Genomic DNA, 23,948 nt, shown 5'->3' with positions numbered 1-23,948 from the left:
AAAAAAAAGAAAAAAACAAGATCTGTCCAAAAAGCCTTTTTACAGATGATTTACATAAAACAGTCTCAACTCCATGTTCTTTCTTGCAATGACTCTTCTATACACACTGTGAACAAATTGTGCCTCAAACTAAGAAAAAAAAGGTACATTTAAACATACTTCATACTATGGCAAAAGAGGGAATGGTAGCCGAGCCAATGCATTGTGGGGTTTTTTTTTTTTTTTTTTGCATCACAATGCAAAATGGTGTAAGGCATGGGCAGTCTCCACTGAGACACTACAGGTAGTGTCCTCCTCAAAGCAGACAGCAGCTGTCAGCTCTGTGTGTTCAATTATGTCACATGATTTTCACTATATTGCCATACCCCTTAGAATCCTTATATCAACACATTTCCTTAAGTGTACAAGTAATATTTTGCTTACAGCTTAATTTAATTTAATTTAATTTAATTTAAGTTAATTCATTGGGGAACTGAATCTTTTGGTTCAGAGGAGACACATTATACAACAGAACCGCTCCATTCTTTACACACACACGGACCTCTTCACTTAGGCAGGATCACCACAAGATCATAACTAACACTCTGGAAGCATGAGAACCCATCCCAAGGTTAAAGGTGAGAAAAAGCGCCTGTGAAACATGGAATCACGAATGGGAGCGCACAAGCTTTCCTTTCATCTAATGCTAGGCAGGATAAAAAGGAAAGAAAGCTGAAAACACTGGGAAGAAGCGTCAATCGTTTCATTCTTTCAGCATGAAGGTTCTTTACCACTACTCAGAGGCAGCGATGGAAGTTGTGCGTGGTTAGTATGTAGGTTAAGTCGAGTAAAACAAAACTAGTAGCTTGGAAGAGATAATCTACTATTTTCATATGTGTTTGACTGGCATACACATACACTCTCACACACACGCATACACTCACACAAACACACAACCACACCTTTTGTTTATCTCAGTGGTTTTCTTGAAACTACATGTGGCTCCTACTTTTTTCACTTTCAGCATCAAGGATTTTTTTCTCCATAGCATCACCTCACCCCTTAAAAAAAAAAAAAATCTTACAACCAAGAAGGAGTCAGCACTCTCTCCAAAGTCCACACTCTGTCCTCATCAACCCTCTGGTTTTACCGTACAGGAAACTTCATATGAAAATGTACTGCATTATGAACGTGAGCAGATGAAAATAGTAGCTGTATTCTTGTTTTTAAATAACTGTTGACAGTCTCACACAATGTGTATTAGTGGAAGTATCCCTGAGGTGGTTTGGGCCACATCTCTGGTTTGGCTGATCCACAGTTCAAGGATGTTTCAGCTTTGCTCTGATCTGGTGTGAGCTCAACACAAAGAATACATGAGGACTCTTGTAGTAAGATAAAAACAAAAGGTGGTGAGTTGTAGATGGTATACAAAACTAAAAAGCTTGTTGAGATGCTGATGGAAGGTGAGTTCATAAAGTCACAGTCCAAAGGATGTTGGTGATAACAGCTGGAAGCTCTAGTTGTTGGGGATGCTCTGCAGATATGTCAGGATGTGCTGGATCTTCACCAGACGTTCTTTGAGGCTGGTCATGGAGAGGACAGAGAGCTGGTACTTTGGGTCTATCGGCAGAACGGCCAAGAGCCACCAGCAGCAGGCTGGACCATTAGGAGTTGCCTGGAGAGGAGGATAGAGAGTATTGAGTCTTTGCTGTGACCGAAACCATCCGTCAGCCTTTTACCACAGTGATCACAGGCCTGCAATCTGTAATAACATTCATACTCAACAACCGTGGACCAAGTTCAAACAAGAAAATGACCCATTACAGTAATCTTCCAAAGGGCTCCGTGTCTGCTTTAACTTTGAAAGGCTGAGCCAGTTACAAAATGTTCTTAAGACCAGAAGGATTTGAAGCAAATTATCCTTTCTTGCTGTGTTCCACATTTCTCTCTGATATAAGTATTCTTGATTCCTGGAAAGGCAAGCATCAGCAAAAATCCTGTCAGTGCCACGTGGTTTTGTTGGGCATTCTCTTCATTAAACGGTGTGACGCAACAGTGCTGCCGGGATTAGATAAGAAGCGCCCATAAAGCTCTTTAGCCTATATTGTCAAAAGACTCCGCCCTGTAGTCGTCTGTAATCTCAGTGAGCACCACAGGCTGCAAGCCAGAGCTGAGCATAGCACCCTGGTGTTCCTTTGCTAATCTGCATATATTGTACATTAAAATCATGACAAGGAGACAGGTAGTTTAACACGAATGTCTGGTCCATACAGACTGGCCCACTGACTGCCAGGCTTTGATTTCTGACCAGTACCTGACTACAGATTATTTCCAATTTTTTTTAGCTAAATGACCTGTGGAAAAAAAAGCAATTCTACATAACTAGGACTACAAAAAGAGGTTTTGTTCAGGCAGACTGATCAAACATCAATCTGATCAATATGATCAAAACATAAGACAAATAAAGCACAAGGTTTATAACCCCATGCTTCATAATGAATACAAGGAAAGTATTCATTAGTTCAGGATTTTGTTATGCAAGCCAAAACTGGACATTTTATTACATTTACCAAATGAAATACCAAACTTTGACTCAGTTACAGGATAAGAGCTAAAAAATCTCTGTAGACTGTTTTCTTTTGGTAAAACAAACTTGAGTTGCTTGAAAACACTTCTCTTATGTTCTGGCGTTAGCCCAGGCATCCGAACGTCTGCTAATTTTTTTTTCTTTACTGATGTGTTATAACACGTTTCATTTTAATCTATTGTGTTCAGGGAGTGGAAAGAATATCTCTGCAGTGTGTTGGATGTTTACCTGGATGTCAGCCTCTCGTTCAGGCATTGGTCCAAAGTGCTGCAGGATCTGGTTGTGGAAGCGGATCTTCAGGTTTTGGAACCAGACACGGGCCTGTTCATACACTTCATCGTGCAGCTCCTGGAGGTCCTCGAGCTCACTGCTGTCCTCCACCTGTAAACAAAATAAATTGATCATTAGAAATCCACCTAGGATGTTAACGCCAAGGAAAAAATGATCACACACACATTTTCTCACTTCACTCTCATTGACAGATTTGCATCTCTTGGTTTTACGGATACCCCCCTCACTTAGTTTGAACCATACCTCTCTGGCTGTACTCAGTTTGTTCAAATCAAAAATTCAGATCATTGCTCAGACCACCCACTCCTGGTGTTCCCCAGGGCTCTTCCCTAGGCTCCCTCCTCTTTATCATCTGCATCCTACCACTCAGTCATATCTTTCGGAAATTTACTGTGCTGATGACACCAAGCTCTAACTCTCCTCCAAGCCTAACTCCATCCTCTTCAACTGCCTTGCTGAAGTTAAATCCTGGTTCACTCACAACTTTCTAAAAATCAACAGTAACAAAACCAAATTCCTCCTTGCTGGCTTCAAAGCAACTTTGGCAAAGTCCCCCAACTTTTCAATGACCATTGACCACTCAGTTGTCCCTCCTTCCACCACAGCAAAGAGCCTGGGTGTCATCTTTGACAGTACCCTACCTTTTGAAGCTCAAATAAGTAGCTTCACTCAGTTAGCATGTTTCCACCTTTACATCATCAACAGTCTTTGTAATTCCCTTCTTACTGTTCTACCGCTCAAGCTTCTCCATTAACTTTTACTAGTCCAGAACTCACTTGCATGTATCATCCCTAGAAACCCTCTTCTGTTCTTCAACATCTGCACTGGATACCAATCAAATACCGCATTGACAACAAGATTCTCCTTCTCATCTTCAATGCTCTTAATAACCTTGCACCTCCATACCTTTATGATCTCCTTTACACCTATACACCCTCCAGGAATCTCCAATCTTCTTCCTCTATGCTCCTCTCTACACCTCCTGCCTGCCTATCTTCAATGGGGTCCTGAGCTTTCAGCTGTGTTGCCCCCCATCTCTAGAACTCTCTCCATCAAACCACTTTCAAATCACACCTTAAAAACTATTTTTTGTTCGTAAAGCCATTTCTGTTTGACCATGCCATCTCTACTTCTGCTGTTTGTTGTCCTTATGTAATTGATTGTGTTCTCATTTGTATGAAAATATACTTTGAAATGTAAGGTGACCATGCATGTCTTGAAAGGCGCCCACAAATAAAATGTTATATGATTATGATTATTATTATTACCTAGCACCAAATACATGACACCAAACCCAAAATCACTCTGACAGAATTTTAAATAAACCCAAAGATTCTCGTTTGATCATAAAAGCATAAGTTACTGCAATTATTCAAGAGTACTTCATTGTGGTTCTTACCCTTGTATCCTCTAAGTGCTCAATGTCAGCCGTACTGTAACCATCCTTCATTCCACGGGACAGAACTCTGAAGCGTTTTCCTCCAATGGTGTCCACCACTGACCGTCCATCAGGGAGGAAATGAACACTCCTGATGGTCAGCATGCAGCCATAGTCTGCAAACCTGCAAAGAAAGAAAACAACACTTTATACACGGCTTAGCTGAGCTCTGGCAGTTAACCCCAGAAATCCCTTTTGGACAACTTGGACCAAAAAGGAACTAACTGGAACAATGGGATCACTAACTGATATCAAAGGTTCAGTAATCCACATTGTTGTGAGCTCACCCTTTCTGGGGATCATTTATGCACATTCCAAACTGCCGTGTGCCTGTTTCCATGCAGCGGCGAATCATGAGGCGATACCGTGGCTCGAAGACATGCAAGGGGCAAGGCACGGTGGGGTAAGCCATGGTACACACAAAGATAGGCACATTTTTTGTGAGACTGTCGAGAAAAAAGATCAGAGAAACACATCAGACTCATTAAACCTCTTTAAATAGTTAGATTCACCACATGAGAGACAGGAAAACTTACTCTGAAAGCTCTCTTGTCTCCTCCAGATGAGTTTTAGTTCTCTCTGCAAACTCCTGACTCAAATACTGTTTGATCACTGTGTCCAGGACAGTTGTCACGTTGTACTTCCTACATGCTAAATACTGCAAAGAGAAGGACAAAGTCAGACATGAGACACGGAACAATGAAGCATTTTTGATGTTATAACAAATCTGATACATGCACACAAACTGCTGTCTCACCTCTTTTAGACTCTCTTTGCAGAGGGGACACTGGGGCGTGTGGTCTAAACAGCGCTCCAGGCAGTTTTTACAGAATGTGTGGCCACATGGTGTCGTTACAGGCTCATAAAACAACCTGCACAAATCAAGAAGTGATGCATATTAATGTTTGTTCAGGATGTTAACAGGTTTGCTAATGCGCATACTTCATTGTGAAGATAGACATGCAATGTTACCTCATGCAGAGAGAACACTCTAAGTCATTCAGGTCCAGAAGGTCTGAAGGAACACTCCTACGGAGTTTAGCTTTGGCAGCTTGTTGTTTGGAGCCTTTCGCTACACCTAAGTCAACAGAAGAGAAGAAAAATTACTCTTAAAACATTTTTTTTAAATTATCTGTCACATTAAGATCATAAAGAGAAGTTAGATGGACTGGAAGAAGATAAAGTAATGGGATTGATGAATAACCTTGTTTTTTATGTTTGCTACTCCCACTGTCCACCACACACGGCTCTGTGTCTGACACTGACAGCTTCCTCTTCAGCAGGCTCCCCTTCTCCTGATCACCCAGCTGAGGAGCTGAGCAGACTCTTTTCAGGCCCTCCTCACTGCAACCAGAGCTGTGTACTCTTAGTGAATGAGCTCTGCCAAGACCGGGACGTTCCAGGCTTTCCCAGCGTTTCTGCAGAATACGAGAACAGGTGAGATGATGAGGCAACATAAGCATTGAAAAGCCTGGTTGGTGTTATGGTATCACAGCTTTCCGTTCTCTCACCTCCTGGTTGTCTGGATGATGGTGTGCAGAGGAGGCGCGTGCCTGGTGTTGGGGTTGTCTTTGGACTGGGCTCAGTGGTTGGTTTTGGGCGTCTGCCACAAGGGTTTTACGGCGCAAATGAGGTGAAGTGTTCTGTGTTGTTTCCCTCAGGCCAACCTTAACGTTCTCATCATCAGGGGAGAGCAGGTCGCACAGGATCTGTCAGAAAACAGGGAGTATATCATCTGATATAAGTGTCAAAGACAAAAACACAACCAGAGGAGATTTTAACTGCTTGATTTTTCTTGTGCTGCTTGTGCTTGAGTTTTAAACTGAGTGTTTGTGATATAAATCTTCTTCAGGAAGAGAGGGCTGAGGGTTGAGTCAAGGCATCCAGATGGTTAAAAACTGGATTAAAACTCATATCTTTTACTTTTTTTAAAGCAAAGACTTTCAGGCTGTTTCTCCTCTCAGCACAAAAAGGTCACTAACAAAAGATCCCAGCACATAGTGACGTAACTACGATTCCAAAACCAGGAGTAAGAACACACCATGATAATTTAGGTGGCATTTTCAGGTCAAAAAGGAAAAAGTAAACTTTGTTCAGACAACCACTTGATGCCAAGTGCAAGACCCAAACTCTTATCTCTGACCTTCTCTTAAGTATTGCACTGTAATAAGAGACTGTGTTTAAGTAATTGGGCTACGGCTAGTAATTTAAAGCAAGTTTAACAAAGATGTTGCAGAGTTATAAGTTTGCGTGTATGTCCTCTTCAGTGTTTGAAGCATTGTCATGTCTCAATGAGTACTCCAAACATGGATGCTGCCACTTTTTATTCCTTTAATTTGAGGTTTTCATTAGACGGTGTTCAGAAGACCTCTGAGACCACAGGCCTAACTCAAGGCTACTCAAACTTGATGTGACAGTTTATTGATGCACGCTGTCTGGCCCCTACACTGTCGCAGATTGACATTTTGCCTTGCAGTAACACTCTGAGGATCACAAAGATAAGTATTCTGACACCTTATTGATACAAGCAGCAACCCCTAACCACAGCTTCAATCAATTTCACACTCATACCAAGAGAAAGCTGGAGATGACTAATGTGATTATGTATGCTTCCTTATACAATCATGACTCAGCCCCAAAGCTTCAGAGCCATTATCAGCTGAAAGTAAGTTGAGAAGTTTTTTTACACAGTTGCATTAGATTGCTCAGTTCTCGTGAAATTTGGAGGAGCACTGCTAACATGAGTCATCTGTGTGGCTTATTAAGTTACAAAACCCAGTTATGTCTATTATGTGGTAGTAATGTCATTAAAGGCAGTCACAAGACCTGACCTGCCAACAAGTTATGCAACTGCATGACTGATGAGCTAGATAGAAATAACTGAAGATTTGTATCACTCAGAAAGGGAAAGGAGATGATCCGATTGGCAGTCATGTGTGATTCTATTTACCACGTTTTTCTGAGATGGGAACAAAATAAATGGCTCTACTGCTGAGTAAAACAGTGATTGCATGACGGATTCAGAAAGAGTCCATAAAAATATGTAAAAATGAAAAATGATTTCAACTAAAACCTGCATAATGTTTGTCAATTAGTTTATCCTGCAAACCTGGTCATTTTTTTAAACCTACAGAACCTGGTTTGGATGCATTTTGATGAGCTGGATACCATGGATACACACGTTTGTTAGAAATACTGCAATACATTTGAAGCCGTCATTAAGATGTTTACAAAACAGCATTTCCTCTAAAACATTTTTCATTTATTCACTCTGCCATGACCAGAGAAAAGTCTATTTGTTATAGGACTATAATAAATGGGTCCCCTTAATAGAGACAATCAGAGAAAAGCTTGGCGTTTATGACCACTAAGTCAAAGACTTGGCTCTCTCATGAACCATGTCTCCTTAAAGTAATGTTCCAAGCTTCACTTTAATGGAAGACCACATCGAGTGTTTGAGACAACTACAGGCCTTCACACTAACAGTCATAGATAACGCTTTCCCAACACTGTGTGACCTCATTTCAGCTAAGTGCTAGACTGGATGACAACCAAGTCTTTTCTTCCCACATAGCCAGCAGATAAATCATAACTACTTTCTCTCACCTTTTCCACTTGTCTTTTTGCACTCGGGAAGTCCTCGTCCACAGCCAGGCACTGGAGAAAGGCTTGTAGAGACTCATCCACTTGGCCCATTTCATGCAGCACCATAGCTTTCCTGAAAACAGCCTAAAAGGGCGAGTGGAAGAAGAGAAATATGTTACATTTATGTGACTTTTTTGCAAGTTTCCTTTGGCTAATCACAGGGATCAAACCAACTAACACAAAACCTAGCCAATGAAGCCTTGAGGATTGTTTGTGTCTGTAAGCCTATCCCTGATTTATGAAAATGTATTTCTTAGAAACACCCGTTAAATAAGAGGTGTTACATGATATATCTTCAGTCACAAACTTAAACTGACCATGGCTGCTTACCAGACATGCAGTCCTGACCAACTAGTTTTTAATGGCTCTGACCTTAATCACATAGTCTTGTGATCTCAAAAGCCTTCTTTAGTCATGATACATCTCGACAGCCTGTTTACCTGATGAGAAGGCTTTTGATTTATATCTAAAAATATCACAGGGTTAATTATATGCTTTGTACACATCCAACCAGCTTCAGGGAAAGCAAAGCCATGCATCCACATAGACCCCAGAGGAAGTATTTTTGCATAGGATTAAGTGTGAGTGAGTCAACATGTTGACGTATCAATGGCGTCTGTATACTGGCCTACATTAACTTGTTACTCTAATCCAATGAGAGGACACATTTAGTGCTCCCTGTCTGCCACATTTTAAAATAAACCTTTTCTTAGAAACGTTAAGCTGACTGATACAACAGGGAGTATCTACACCAGACTCCAGTGAGTAAAGGTAGCAGAGAGAGTGCTGACACAACCTGACACAGCTATCAGCTTTCAGTGAGAGCATGTTGGGCTGACAGTGGTTCAGAGTCATGATGAAACCACACCATATGCTTCAACGGGAAAGATTCACCACCCCTAAGTTAACTTTTGATTTCCCTGGATAAAAGTCACAGCAGTAAAGGTGAGTGACCTACTTCAGCATAACAGCTCGAGTCAGGACAGATTTCTGTGTCCTCCAAAGCTGAGCGGTACTGTTTCAGAGCCATGTAGGCTTCAGCTCGGGACAATCGGGCTGTCGCTGTTGTCTCAGGATCTGAAGGAAGAAAGGAAAAAAAAATTATCATCAGAATCTTGCTTTCATTTCAGTTAAACCAAGCTACACCATACTTTTAGAACTGGCGCTTTCCCAATTTCATATCCTATCTTGCATAAGCAGACCGTATAGACCTGCAGTAATCCATCATTTCCTGCAAGTCACAAGTTACATAAAGCTATCACAAGCACAAATTGTTTATTAAGTGTGTCACTGGATTTTCTGGAAGCAATGCCAAAGAAACTTTAGTTGCATAACAGTGGCAGCTTTTTCTGATACGATGATAAGGTGAAGGCCTGAATGTAAGGTAGGGAAACATGAAAAGTTTATAATGAAACATCTCTGAAGAACAGCAGACATATTTGGGGTGACTCCTAAAACCACCATTGTACACTGTTCTGATTCCCCTTACTCCCTTTTTTTTCAATCATGCCTCAACAATTTTGCAGAAGCATGCAGTGCTGACTAATGGTTTGTGCCTTTGGATAACTTTCACCCGTATGCAATGGTAAAACTACTAAGTTTCTTTCCCTTTCTTTGGCTGAATCTTTCCCCTTTACTTAGGATATGATTTGTCAGTGCGAGACACACCATTAATCAAAATGATTTGTCACTCTGTTTGAGACAAACAGCTTGAGAGTCATTATTTTGCTGTATGACGGATGCTAATGTGAGCAGAGCTACGGGTGGTCTGTCTAGAACTGCACATCAGAGAAGAAATCCTGGTGTCTGTTCTGCTTCTCAAGCTGCCTGCCTTACTGAAGACTGTCACAGAGGGGGGTCAGACTGCAGCATTTACTCAGTGATTTCTTATCATGGTCCTATAAAAAGGTCCTATAGAAAGAAATGTTGCTGTAACTCAATATCTGAATAGCTCTTACTCAAAAGGCAGGAGCAAAAAGAGAGGAGAAGCTCCTACAAAGACTCATCATTTTGTGGTAAACTGCTATTAAAAGATTCAATGTGTGTCACAGTGTTACAAAGTAGAAACATGGCAGAAAAAGGCATCCACATTTTAGCTAGAGGGTGCAATCTTTTTATAGCCTTTGAAAGACGGTTTCTCCTTACACGAGTATTCTGAACAGCAAAAGAAAGGTAAAAAAATGACCAGTTTGCCTCCAATGACCTTCCATTGTTGTACATATTTTTTCAAAGGATGCAAAGTCAATGTTCTCCAAATGTCCTGCAGGCAGCATGGAGGCCAGCACAGACTCACCAAGGTTATGTGTGTTACATCATTTGACCCATATTCAGTGGAAGTTTCCACAAGCTCCCATAAAGCAGGTGGAGGTCCAGATCACTTCAGGAGAACAAAGTGTGTCATCACTGACTGCAGCTCCCAGCTGCTGCAAACACTTTAGGATCATTTTTATGGAAGTTTTATAACAAGTGCAAGCTGTGTGTGTACAATATTATCTGAGAACTGAACAATGGGAAAGCAGACAACAACTGAAACAACTGAAGCACCAAAACCTCATTCCTATTACCTATTTTAGTTATCTATATCATTAACTAAAAGACATTCATCCTGTGTGTACCTGCAAAGATTAAACCAGCAAACCTTTCTTTTTTTTGTCCTTTTTTGTATTACATAACAATTAACTTTTGTTATAAAACCTGCTAAACTGTCTGGCAGTGTCCATCACACCATCTGTTTGAACTACTGTCTTTAAATTTTCCCTTAGCACTGCTCATTCCAAACAACTTTCAATATTCACAAAAAAATTGCTTACTTATAACAGACGAAACTGTTACAAAATGCAATGCCCCCACCCCCACCTTGATAAGTTATAAAACCTGCCCCAATATGTGTCATGACCTGCCTTACGCAACTTCCACCGGGCGCATGCGCATTTCCTTGTATTTCGTAAGCGGCACATACCATGATGCTTGTCAGCCAATGAGAGGAGGGTGCACTTGGACAACACATGGGAGGAATGGTTCCTGTTTTCAAAATGTTTCCCAGAAAATCTCGTTCTTATTGTTCTTTCAGAACCCCTTAACTACATACATCAACCTTGAATGATTTATGATGTACTTATTATTGTATTACATGTGAGAAGATATGATAATAACCGCATTATCAACAACGAGTACTGATCTATACACTGAGAATGCGCAGTACACAGTGTACCAAGTAACACCCCCTTCATTCCATGCTTGTAAGGTTATTTGATAATACTCACCTTTCTGGATGATCTCCGTGGCTAGTGACACAGCTTCTTGGTAACGTTTTTTTCTGCAGAGCTTATCCACTTCACATATTGTTTTCGACCTGCCCAACTCTTCAGGAAACCATTTCTCCAGAAGCCCACACAGTATTACATTCACCTTCTCCTCTCCCTTCATGGTCTCCTTGCAAAGCTTGCATTTGCAGAGCAGTCGTCGTTGTAAACACCTCTTACAATACGAATGTCCACATGCTAATGTGACAGGTTCACCTAGAAAACTATGACAGCTGGGACAGTCAAATAAATCGTCTCTGGGGCTGCCCCCTTCCTCCCGACTCGGACTAGAGAGTGAGTTAGATCCGGATGATTTACTCTTAAAGTTGCGGAGAATACAGTCGACGAAAGTGCTTAGTTGTCCTGGTCGGACCGGGCCGTACCGCATAGCCACTGTAAACCAGTCAATAGCCTCTTTGAGGCAGTTTTCGGATGCTAGCGCGTTAGCCTTTTGCAGTATGAGTTGGTAATGGTCCTCCTCTGACGAGCCGTTGTCCGGCTCTGCGCCGATGAAGAAGGCGCTCCTCTCCTCCGGTGCCTCCGATACTTGCGATCTAAACGACATTATTCTGTCCAGATAGACTCAAAAGATTTGTTATGTAGATGAAGGTATCCCGTGTCTATGCATTTCTACTGCTGCCGCCGTCATTGGAGGTGTAGTGAACGGACTTAGTCTTACAGACACCCAATTGTTACATAAAAAACACCGTCACGTGAGCAGCCAAGTCCCGCTGTGATTGGTGGGGACGTCTCGGTTACAAAACCTGCGTCCGAAAGTTTCATAACTACGGAGGAGACGTAGTGAAGTTGACTGTGTCATGTAACAATGCTTCCGATTATTCAATTTCTCGCATAACAGCAGAAAACTGATGTAACTATAAGACACATTATGAATTTATTTGTTATGTGGTTTTGTAATACAGATAGGGCCACTTTACTACACAGTCCTGCGGAGTATGTATAAAGTGGCTATTATCATTGCCTGACTTTCTCTACAGAAATGCTAGGGCGGCCTGACAGAAAAATCTGCTACGTCTTGTTAATGCGAACATTGGTCCTACTGTTCCTTCTTTATAACTTATACAGACTATGGTACAGGTGATCCACTTTCAAACGCTCTGCTATTATGTGTGGGCTGCCATCCACCAACAGGGATTAATGACTGGCTGTATTTGTGAGATGAGAATGTAAATAAAGTTACTAAGCAGAAGTGATCTAATGAGTGCCATGCTCCATGAAACTGACATCATGATATCAATCAACAAGGATAACATCCTGTCCTCTTGACCCCATTTGATTTTACCTCCAGTGTCAACAACTACAAACAGATATTATGTAAGAGGTCAGCAGTAAAATAATTTTACTCTGTGGGTTACTAAAGATCAGACACAAATTCAGTACCCTCATATGTTTGTAGTATACGCAGTTGAATGTGTGGATTATTTTGGACAATTTGGGTTACTCATTCACTGGGTCAACTCCACAAGCATTGACTGTAAAGTTGGTTATTGGGTAATGTTTCTAACCTTTTCTTTTTTTTTTTTTTTAGAATTATGGTACATTTCTGTTAATTATCTGAATGTATGTCATTGTTTAAACTGTGTGATTACACATGCATAAGCACAAAGAAGAGTAAACAGAAAATGCTCATTCCTGAAGTTAAAAAATGGTCCTGTGTTTTGATGTTAAAATAGGCCTCTGTGTTAAAAGGTGCAGTTTGAACTTGTCAGCTCTACAAAATGTAGCTCAGGTTGCTTGAGGTCGAACAGGGGGTGAAGCTCATGCTACTGTTTGAATTGTGGAATGATACTGCCCTCTAGAGGATAAAGTATTAAAATATATCAAAGACATAAAAGGAAAATCGTACCTTAAGATAAGCTTTATTTTATCGGTCTTAAAAACTGTCATGACTTTGGCATCAATCACTCAATTTACAGTTTTAGGTAAAAAGTTACTTTTATGTACATTTCATGATACATCCTTGGTACAGAGCCACTATGGAGGTGTATACATTTTAATTCTATGATCTTTTATGTATTTATTCTTTTATAATATTAACAACAACAACAACAACAACAACAACAACAACAACAATAATAATAATAATAATAATAATAATAATAATAATAATAATAATAATAATAATAATAATAATAATAATTATTATTATTATTATTATTATTATTATTATTAATATTATTATTATTAATATTATTACTACAGACCGACTAAAAACTGATGTGTCTAAATTGGAAGAGAATTAGATCCTGAGCCAGGCACAGTGCCCAGTTATGTGTGCACATACAAGGAATCAGACCACTTTAAACTTCAATTGGAATTATTTCGGAATGGTTATTTCTGATATTTGACTGCAGTTGTGGAAAGAAGGCACCACTTGTAATGCTATCTGCATGCTGCCTTTTCGACATTTGATATGGTTCACATGGTTAGGAAGTCTGGGTCATGTGTTTGTGAGATACTTACGTCATTTAATGCACAGTGGCATAAAGGGGACCTGATGTATGGCTTGAGGCACCTATGCACAGAAAGTTGTGACTTACCCTTGAGTTTTCTGTCTTTTCATTACATAATCACTGGGTTATTGCATGAAAAGAACTTTCATCAATTTGGGATGGGCAAACTTTTCAGTTTGGAAAAGTTTTTCCGAAGCCAGAATCCCAGTGGTTTTGGTTCAGTGATGCAAAGTGGAGCTAAAGGGGTTACTGGGTCCTCCCCTTGGTAATTTCAAGCATCTAACACTTAATATCCCACATCTAGGAGAAAAATAATTTGAATTTATGAGACTCAAATATAGGTAGGTGGGAAGAAAGCACAGTGATTAATCCTCCACCTACAAAAATGGGGTTCTTCTGGAATGAAACTCTAATATGAAATGTGCGAAGTTTGACATGGACATTTAAAAACTGGGTAATCTAATGTGCACATGTAATCAGATGATAAAATTATGTCAGCTGATTTAACACTTACATAAAAGAATTATGAGTACAAAACTTGATTAACAAAACCCTAAATAACAATCAGGCGAAGACTAAGCATGCTTCATCCAACATCTAGACAGCACTTTGTTGAAGCTGCAAGGGCATCTTTTCATGGGTATTTCAGTTTCAGTGTACCACTAAGATCATCTTAATGGTGTTTATTTATAAGGACATCCCAGAGAGCTCTAAAGCAGGTTCTTGTTTTTGTTTTTCATACATAAAAACACAATTAAAACACGGCAGAGTTAGGTATATGCGTGGAGAACAGCCCCATTTATGCATCTTTACGGTTTTGATGTCAGTAAAATAACTCTAACACAAAACAAAAGTTATTTAACATTTCTGGACAGAATGGACTCTTTGTGTCTGAGAAAAAGACATCAGCTTCTTGTGTTGTAAGTCTAAGTAGGCGGGAGGAAGGAAACAGGGCAGGAGTCATATAACTTGATGTTATACCAACCAGCCACCAGAGGGCACTGTTGACCTGTAGACGGCTTTCCATTCGATGCTACTTCTGCTCATCGGTGACCCCTTGCGTTTGGTATAAGATACGACAATGAGGCACAAGCTGGCTGTCACTCCCTGTGACTGGGAAAGATGAAGTTGATGGTTCCCTCAACAACTGCAAACATTTAGAAAAATAATCAAATTTTTGTTCTGTTTTTATGTATTCGTTTGGCCTCCTAGGTTCACATAAAGAATCATTCATATGCTTGAAGTTTCTGCACTGAAAATGTGGAGTGACCGCCACAGTTGTTCCCTGAAGCCCTTGAGGGCATCAAAAACCCTGATAGGGGGTCATGGTATTCCCTGGAAAATCAAAAACTGTTCACAACTGCATATTTCATCCATTAATGTATAAATACAAATAAAGAACGGGGGAACCTTTTGTATAAATCCATGCATGCTAACACAAATGTTAATCTGTTTTCCCTATTTCTCTTTTTCCATGAGACCCTTGGGGTAGGCTCTAATGAAACCAATAGTATTAGTGGCAGCAGATTAATTTAGGAAACACATTAAGTGCACACAGGTAATATAATTTTCCATTTGCTATATTAGGTATATTTGGCTGTTTTTGTTTGCTCTTGACTTATTAGTGTATTCCTACTACTCTAACACCTTTACTTGAGGGTCCCAGACAGAAAAAGAAACCCTAGTATGATTTGCCTCAGATTCTCCTTTAAGATGATGTCTATTTTTTTCTGTCTTGAGTATGAACCGTATTTCCTTTATGTCTCACTTAAAGGTCTGTCTTCCTATTTATCTATTTTTTTCTCTACCTCCAGCTGTTGTAGTTTTCTTGAGTATCCAGCTGGATGAGGGATGATATGAGGTCAACCGTAGAAATGTTGTGACTAAATTCTCTGTCCTCCTTTGGCATGTTGTCTCTTAAAACAGTGTTATCGTGATGACATACCGTTCCTGTTGCCACAACAAAGCCACAAGTTATCCATCATCAGAGCATTCCAGTCCACATATGTGTCCCAGAGATCCTGTCAGACATTTGGTATGCCTGATTCGTTGTGACCAACACGACCACTCACTGTCTGTCAATGTGCTACAGGCAGGTTAGCACTGGTGCTGTTGACTTTTTGTCTGTGTTTCTTGTTGAATGTGCAGTTAAAACTGATGGGCTGGCATAAATTCATGGCATCAACCTCAACGTCTATCCAGCTGGGGCCTCCTGGGACCAGTCTCTCAATCATTTGTTGTAAGAAGCGGTGGCTCAGTCCTCTTGAAGTAAAACCAAAATACGAATTAAATCACAAACCAAACAGGGAAAGGGTCCACTAATAATCTCCAAACTACTTATTGCGTAATGAGATAAGGTATTTTTAAATCCTTCAGCACATCTATGACAACATGCAGCCGCACGTTCAAGTTCATTTATCAATGTGGGAAACTTTCAACCCCTGTTTCTCAAACCCCGGGACTGGAATGCAGCCTTGGTGCTGACTCTTGCTGTGCCTTATCTAACCCCTCATAATCTCCCAGAGGTGTTTGGGTTCCCAGCTCAAACACGTACACAGTACAGTATAAAAAACATACCAGGACTAACACACAGAAGAAATAAACAGAAAGAGAGAGAATTCACCAGTGGAGGTTTATATTTTTCATACAAGGCAAGATAATCCCTCTGAGTGTTCATTACAGAGGTGAGAACACATATTGATCTGCGGGTTATGTGAGAGTGTTTTTGTGGTTCTGGTTACTCTCTTGTTCCTTTGTTGCATTCATGAAGTGTTCACGGTCCATCAGAGGAGACATGAAAGTATCTTTCTGTCAAGTGATCACTTGTTCCTGCTGTCACAATGTAGTCGTGTGGGAAGTACATGGTTTTGAGTTGTCTAAACACAAATTTTAAAGATGATAACAATTAAAGCATCCAAATAAAGAGGAGACCGTGAACAAAGTACTCAAAGCATGGCGCATCTTCGTACAGTACGGCTAATTCTTGTTTTGTCAAATGATTAAGGGGTCACATTAGCCCCCACTTTGACCCTTGGACCCCCTTTTCTACGCGTGACTGCCCACGTTCTCAGCGAGTGTGCCAGGTCCAGACTGGGCCAGCTGTGGTACAAGGGCCCTCATTGTTTTTCTGCTATATGAAACTGTTATGTAAGAAACAAAGAGTGAGATCACCATCTACAGGGCCAGTTAATACCCTGCTGCACACAGCACAGCCCTCTCCTCCTCCATCATGGAGTTGGTGGTGTGGAGGAAAGGCAGGGGGTGGGTGTATGTGGAGTTCAGGGACAGTGAGGGGGGTGAACTTGTTGCTGGTGTTGGGAGACAAAGTGTCACTGAGATGAAGAGGGACTGAAGTTGTTTTGTGTGTGGTGAAACTATTGTTATCTGACTTTCTTGCTGATCTTCTGGGTGTGTAAAATGCTTGAATCTGATTGGTCAACACCAAACTGACAATGGTTTTACAGGCCAGCATTACCATGGGATCTTCGTCGAGCTTCTATATCCCACAACTACCTGCCAACCATACATAATCCTTGACATCAGACTCAGGACAGAGTTTGTTTTATTTTAATACATTTAATAGTGCACTTTGATTAACCTGTACAGAAATAATATTAATAAAAAAGATAAAGCATTTGTCCATTTCTGTAACACGAGGCTGAACATTTACAATAAAATAACATAAAATGGTATGATACAAAACAAACAGATATCTGAGGTATAAATATATGGGTTTAAATTAACTGTCACTGTCATGCGTTATTATTTGGCAGAAACACAGTTAAAGGTACAGATGTGTACGATAGTGAACAATGGCTTAGTGTATTAATCATACAGCTCCTTATGCGAGTCCTCAGATAGAAGCGCGAGTGTTATGAATGAAAGTCAACTGTCGTAATGAGGACCCAAATCTTATACTTCTTTTAAAAACACTGACACAACAGCACAGAGAAAGAAGCTTACACAAAGTTTTTTTTTCCTTCTTTTGAAATCACACAAACATTCAGTGTGCCCTCTCCTTTACAGTAAAACCTGTAAAATCTCCACCTTTATAAAAGGACCATTGTTTCTCTGCTTCTCATCTTATTTAGGACTTTTTTTCTGTTCTTGTGTACATCAAAATCAGTGTGATATTACATTTATGCATACAAGTGATAGCTGGCCTACAACAACAAGAAAAAGGAACTGACTGTGCTCGTTTTAACACTTACTGGACTTTATATCTGGCGAGGAAAAGCTTAGAATGTGTAAGCGATTACTTTCACATCTCTTTCCAAATTTGGTCCTTTCTGATCTGCTCAACTAGTGAAATTCTAACATGCTCTTACTAGTTATACATGTTTATAGTCTACATGGCTTTTTGGACAGTAATAGTAACAAATTCCACCAAAGAAAACATCTGATCAAACTAAGGATTAGATTTTATTCCTTTCCTCTTCTTGGTGAGCCAGCCACCAATCCTCTTCTGTTTCCACCTTCCTCCCCTACAACCTTCTGCACTTTTCATCTCATTACATCCTGTCTATTGTTTTCATTCAGTCAACACATTCACATCTTTCTACACCAATAGATTCATCAATCAGCTGATCACAATATCCTCTTCTCTAATATTCCTCATTTGATTCACTGTAACAGAAAAAAAGAGAGGTAACACAATACGGACACAAAGCCTTACTGTGAAGAATACTGTATGTACACATTATGCTGCCACTGGAAACCAGTGTGAGGAATATATTTGTTAACTGTTTGTTTTGACCACACATACACACACTCACACACACTCGTTGAATCCTGCGTTGCTTCTCAGAAGCAATAGCACCCTTTTGGATAAACCTTTGGCCCAGATAAATGTTTGTGTGAAGTGGAGCAGCACACTTGGAGCCTCAACAGAAGACCTTTTTATACAGTAACATCAGTCTGTTGTGGCAAAGTCAGAGCAAAAAAAAAGAAAAGTCCTTCAATCCAGGATCCAGGGTTTGTCCTTAAAGTGTGGGAATAAAGAGGCTCAGGTTCCATCTGAACCTCTGCATGAATGGGATCAATGTGTCATTTAAAGTCTTCTCTGAGTCCGCTTCATGAAGAACTGTTGGTTAAATTATTTCTCCATGGACACGGTGAAAGAGTCGCGTATCCTCGACACCTCTGCTGCACACAAGTGTCCATACAGTTTGTTGTACCACTCTGGGAATCGACCCCTGAGAGAAAAGAAAACAACAGAAACATGTTGTTAGCTCATTGTTTCGTCAACAAATGGATCATCAATGACCACACAACTCAGCTCTTTGCTCCTCACCTGCAGTCGATCCTGGAAATATGTGTGAGTCTGGATTTGTTTGATCCACAGGGCTCAATGTAGTAGCGTGAAGTGAGAACATTTGCACGGACGCCTACGACAGGTGCGCCTTCATGGTCAACAGATGCACACACCAGTGCGCATGCTCCCTTTGGTAGGTCTGTTACCCATGTTCTGATAAAAAAAACAAAAACAATCAGTTAGGATAAAAATATACAACCTCAAAGAGAAAAAAGAAAGAAATGAGTCAGGGAAGAAGATCTCTACCTGAGCACCAGGTGGTCTTTGGTTGGATGTGGGGCCATGGTGTTCCTGACATACTGATAGACCTCTGTCCTCTCATCCAGAGTCTCCACCACACGGCTCTCCAGAAGGTCCTCGTCCCAGTGGCCCTGCTCCCGCAGAACCCTGGTCAGGACCTCTTCTGGACTTGCAGGCAACTCAATGGTCACCTTCCACAGGCGCAGTGGGAAGCCGTCATGAACCTGGAGATCCAAGAGATAAACCGTATTAGTTTGGATATGATTAAATTCTGCACAATCTGTCTTTCATGCTCAGTAAAAACACAGAAAAGACTGATAGATTCATATCAGCAACTGTTCCTTTAATTATTTCCCTCTCCTGACATCAAAGTGGGGGGCAAATATATAAGAACCACAAACATCTTATGCAAGTTTTGCACATGGCTTTTAATCATATTAGTCATATTTACAGAAATTAGAAATCCAGCTTTAATTCACAACAGCCAGTCTGTGTTTCAAAACCTCCCAGTGCCCCTCAGCCAAGTCAGCTGCTCCGTCTGTTCTGCCATCAGATGATAAAGAACACACTCTGCGCCTTGTGATTCTCAAACATGAGGGAAGATAACCTCGCACACAGAGCTCTTTGCACACTAGACTCCGGAAATGTAAGCCTGGGATAATGCCGAAAGTTGTGTATGTTTGTGTGTGTGTGTCAGGCTGATGTCATTCTGGGAGAGAGTCCAGTACTGGGACGGGAACAAGAAGGCAAGGGCCAGGATAGTTTCACACGAACACGTTTCTGTTCTGAGCTGCTGTTTTTTCCGTGAGGTGTTTGGAGGAGCAGAGGAGAGTTCGGATGATGAAAACACAGATAGTGTTGGAGAGGGTGAGCTGTATTAACAGTGGCTTGTTTACAGCCTGAAAGACTGATTGATTATCTGTTGCTCCCCTAATTAATCTTTAATGACTTTTTTCTTTGGGAATGAGGCAGATTTATGGCTTCATTCAGCCTCTGATGCAAGCAAACATGAAGCGATCTGCTTACCTTACGACAGGCCAGCTCAGCGTGCTCAGGCGTAGAGCAGCTGTCGTATCCTTTAAACTTGTCCTTGGCTTCTTTGAGGAGAGCATCCAGGCTGTCTCGTAGGTACGCTCTGTATCCTCCCTGTGCGGCATTTTCCCCTGCCAGCTCCTCCAAACGACGTGGCAGTAGCGCCTGCTCCACGTAGGAGTTCCTGCAGCGATTCATCTCCTCAGGGATCTATGAAAACGACAAAAGAGGGCGAAAGAAAGGTCAGTTTTGACCAGAGACAAGAAGGAGCGATGGAAGTACACCGTGTCGATTATAACTCCCTGTGTTCCCTGCTCATTATCACTCCCCCTGTCTCTTTTAACCAGCAATCATCCAGGTTAAGTGAAGCCTTAACATCATTACAGCCTCAGAAAAGGATTTTCATTTGATAATAAAAGCCCTCCTGTAATTTACTGTCACTTATTTCATGACTCATCTTGTTTTTATGGCCCTCCACAGGCAAGCTCCAATCTAATTATGAGAAAATAATTTGTGAGTTAATCAAGTTTCCGTGCTGTGTGATGTGTCCATGACAGGAAGCCAGGAAGCTCTCCCACAATCTAATAAAAGTTTCCACAGTAATGACCCACAGTGTGCAGCCCGTTAGCTCTCACTCTCACAAGGCCAGGTTTTTGGGACAGCTGGAATATGATTAGTGATCGGTTAGTTTTCCGTTTCCTGATTGCCTGATTTCCTGAACTTTTGATGGACTTTGTCGATCTTTGTGTCTCTTACGTTCAGACAGGTGGCACCTTTTCTCCATGTCATCACAACACTGTTTGGGCAGGTGGCAGCATGAATTGGATTAAGTTGTTATGTAACAGGGATGAGTTTGTTTACATGACAAACTCATTGAGACAAAGCGTTTGACAGTGACATGTAACAGTGAACACCCTATCATCCCTGAAATTGGCTGTTTGCCATGGCACCAGATGTCTGTTCGAGTGTAAAATATTTTACTTTTGATATGAAGCAACTTCAGTGAGTGTTTTTAACTACTAACCCGAAAGAGTTTCCTGCACTCCTGGATCATGTGTGCCAGGCCGTGAGTGGCAGCCAGGTTCTCATTCAGGTCCCTCTGGTCTGGCTTTCCTAGTGTCTGCTTCCTGTTCATCACTCTGTGAGAAAAAGGACGACCTGGTTAGAAACTGCACCCAAACTCAATCCACAGTTGGTACACTGCAAAAATTAATACCTTATCAAGTAGTTTTGTCTTATTTTAATTAAAAGTTGTCTTATTAAGTTTTATATGAGCCACATTCAGCTGATCAGTTGGGAAAAATGTCTTATTTTAAGTTATTTAAAAACAAAAATGAGGTTTAAATTGCTTGTAACAAGTAAAAAAATAAAATCTGCCAATGGAACAAGAAAAAATAGCTAGAAAATTTGCTTAAAACTAGAATAATGTCTTAATGCAGGTAATTTTTATTTTGTACCATTGGCAGATTTTTTTGAACTTGTAACAAGAAATTCAGACCTAATTTTTGTCTTTGAATAACTTGAAACAAGACATTTTTCACGACTGTCCTGGTTAATGTGGTTCATATTAAGTCTAAAAAGACATTTTCTACTAATAATAAGACATTTCTGTCCAGTGTAGAAGAAAGGTCAGAGGAAATGGATTCTAGTTAAACATGATGAACCCTGTACTTCCAAATATGGGACAAATATGTGTTTCTTATATCAGTAAAGTTGTTTGTGTAACCATTCCATTTCCTGTACGCCCCCTTCACTCAAACTTTACTCTCTTCCCCTTTCCTCCTCCGTCCTCTATCTACAGTATCCTGCTCTTTTGTTGATTATTAGGACCTTTCCTGTTTTCAGAATGTACATAATTGTCTCTGTTGTGTAAGCTGCTATTACATTACATATGTCAAGAGCAGCATTGTGATGATATAATGTAAAGTAGTAAAAAGTTAGGGATGAAGGGGACAAACACACACCTCGGGGAGGAGCTCTCCTTGCGGCGCAGGGTGTTGAGGTGAAACAGTGAAGGGGCCAGACAAACAGCCAGGTTGGTGGGAGTCATCTGGTTCTCAGACACGCTGGCCGTCACGTCGCTCAGCAGACACAGCAGCGTCCGCAGAGCCTCGCGATTCTCATCTGGCAGCAGCAGCACGGCAGCACGTACGGCCTGCAGGCGAAGCTCTTTGGGCATGTCTGGAGAAAGAGAGGAGTATAACGTTATACGCAGAAAAACATCAACATGTCCCGCTATACTGTTTCATCTTGTGTCGGTGACAAAACAAGAGAGCGTTTGTTCAGTGTCTATTCGCCTGCCAAAAACTTTGATGGGATCTGTGTTGAGAACAGTGTGTTATATAAGCTCATATGTGCGCACACGTAGAATACATACTTCACACATGGCTGGTTCTGCTTCACCTTATATAAACATCAAGAACGGCAGCAATCATAAAGGAAAAAAGTACTTGACAGGGCGTCCATGAGTCACAGGGGGATGAACCAATCATGTATCCCATATATCACCTCATTTCACAGGTATTTCCTGCACTTATCTTGTTTGTGTTCTTGTTACAGTTTCATAAGGTCTTTCTTCACTGCAGGGAAACGTTTGCAGATCTTAAACACTACGCGTACAGATGTGCGGCTGTGTTGTTCGGAAATGTGTGACTACATCTGGATGTCCTTGAAAGATGTTTATATTATGTGTGTATCCTTACACTGATAAATCTGGAGGAAGGTCTCTGAAAGTTTACTCGTGAGCAGAGGTTCTGGTAAGTCTCTGAAGTACTGCTTCAGCATGTCTGCGACATCATACGCCGACTGGCCCTCGTAGTTGACTCCCCCTCCATCTGCACCGCTCGCCTCATTCATCTGACGCAGGGCTTGGATGCGGGATTTGACTCCAGATTTCCTGAAAAGACCGACCTGGAAACAAAGTGAAGGAAAAAACAAAGATGGAGTTACATCACATAAACCTGATAAAGTCAGCTTTGAACTGTAACTCCCTGATTAGACTCAGTTTGATCCTCTTATTAAGCTGTTTTCAAAACTGAGTTATCCATCCAAAGCACACACAAAAAACAGCTGAAGGTTGTTTCCATTAGAAATATTCCAGACTTATGCCCAAATCCAGGGCTTACAGTCAATAAGGTTACATCACAACAGATTCTGTTGTCCATATTTACCAGAAGCTCCACAGCGCCTCGTGGGCATTTTGCTGAATGCTGAACTTGTGTAAAACTTCATCAGTAGCCATGTAAGGCTGTGTGAAAGGGCAAAGCTTGGGAGGAGAGGAGTAAAAGTCTGTTGGCCTGCCCAGCCTGAATACTTTCCATGAGCTTTCATCACTCTGAAACAGAGGCGCCTTGTCCCGCTTTGACAAGAACACCATCTCTCCTTTTACCATCCATAAGCAGCTATTTTTCTCCATCTCGGCTCTTTCTTTCCATTATGAATGTGCACAGATAAATCTTTCATACTGTCTTCAACTGAGGCACACAGACACAGGGGACTTGACAGCTGCACACATTGACTATCTCCAGGCCTTACGCTCCAGTGAGTGTGTGACAGGGAGGAGAAAAAGAGAGGGACAGGCAGAATCTGCACACACATGCTCACAAGGCAGGCATCAGGTTTTTTCCCCCCAAAGTCACTGCTGCCT

The 23,948-nt window shown here is 41.0% G+C and overlaps 2 protein-coding genes across 5 annotated transcripts in view; both read right to left on the bottom strand.

Moving 5' to 3' along the window:
• Window positions 1-529: 529 nt before the first annotated feature.
• On the bottom strand, window positions 530-11,960 carry lonrf1 (LON peptidase N-terminal domain and ring finger 1). The gene is made up of 12 exons (XM_074665356.1): window positions 11,204-11,960; window positions 8,899-9,017; window positions 7,902-8,024; window positions 5,807-6,004; window positions 5,500-5,713; window positions 5,268-5,373; window positions 5,053-5,167; window positions 4,832-4,953; window positions 4,583-4,741; window positions 4,257-4,419; window positions 2,795-2,947; window positions 530-1,654 (listed from the first exon to the last, which is right to left on the bottom strand). The coding sequence occupies exons 1-12, from the start codon at window positions 11,805-11,807 to the stop codon at window positions 1,496-1,498; spliced, it is 2,235 nt and encodes a 744-aa protein (XP_074521457.1). The 5' UTR covers window positions 11,808-11,960; the 3' UTR covers window positions 530-1,495.
• A 6,281-nt stretch (window positions 11,961-18,241) lies between these two features.
• dlc1 (DLC1 Rho GTPase activating protein) overlaps window positions 18,242-23,948 on the bottom strand; it is a 90,082-nt gene continuing 84,375 nt past the window's right edge. For all 4 annotated transcript variants that reach the window (XM_074685685.1, XM_074685679.1, XM_074685694.1 and 1 more), the window contains 7 exons: window positions 23,005-23,212; window positions 22,267-22,483; window positions 21,327-21,441; window positions 20,297-20,512; window positions 19,277-19,494; window positions 19,010-19,183; window positions 18,242-18,911 (listed from right to left, as the gene is read on the bottom strand). In XM_074685685.1, coding sequence (XP_074541786.1) covers window positions 18,812-18,911; window positions 19,010-19,183; window positions 19,277-19,494; window positions 20,297-20,512; window positions 21,327-21,441; window positions 22,267-22,483; window positions 23,005-23,212 — 1,248 coding nt within the window. In that variant the 3' untranslated portion in view covers window positions 18,242-18,811. The remainder of the gene's footprint in view (window positions 18,912-19,009; window positions 19,184-19,276; window positions 19,495-20,296; window positions 20,513-21,326; window positions 21,442-22,266; window positions 22,484-23,004; window positions 23,213-23,948) is intronic.

The sequence above is a fragment of the Halichoeres trimaculatus genome, unplaced genomic scaffold, assembly GCF_033239565.1.
Source record: "Halichoeres trimaculatus isolate MK-OKI-2021-1 unplaced genomic scaffold, fHalTri1.1 fHalTri1_scaffold_2, whole genome shotgun sequence".
NCBI lineage: Eukaryota > Metazoa > Chordata > Actinopteri > Labriformes > Labridae > Halichoeres > Halichoeres trimaculatus.
Note: the sequence above shows the minus strand (reverse complement) of the source record. Positions and strands in the feature narration are given on the sequence as shown.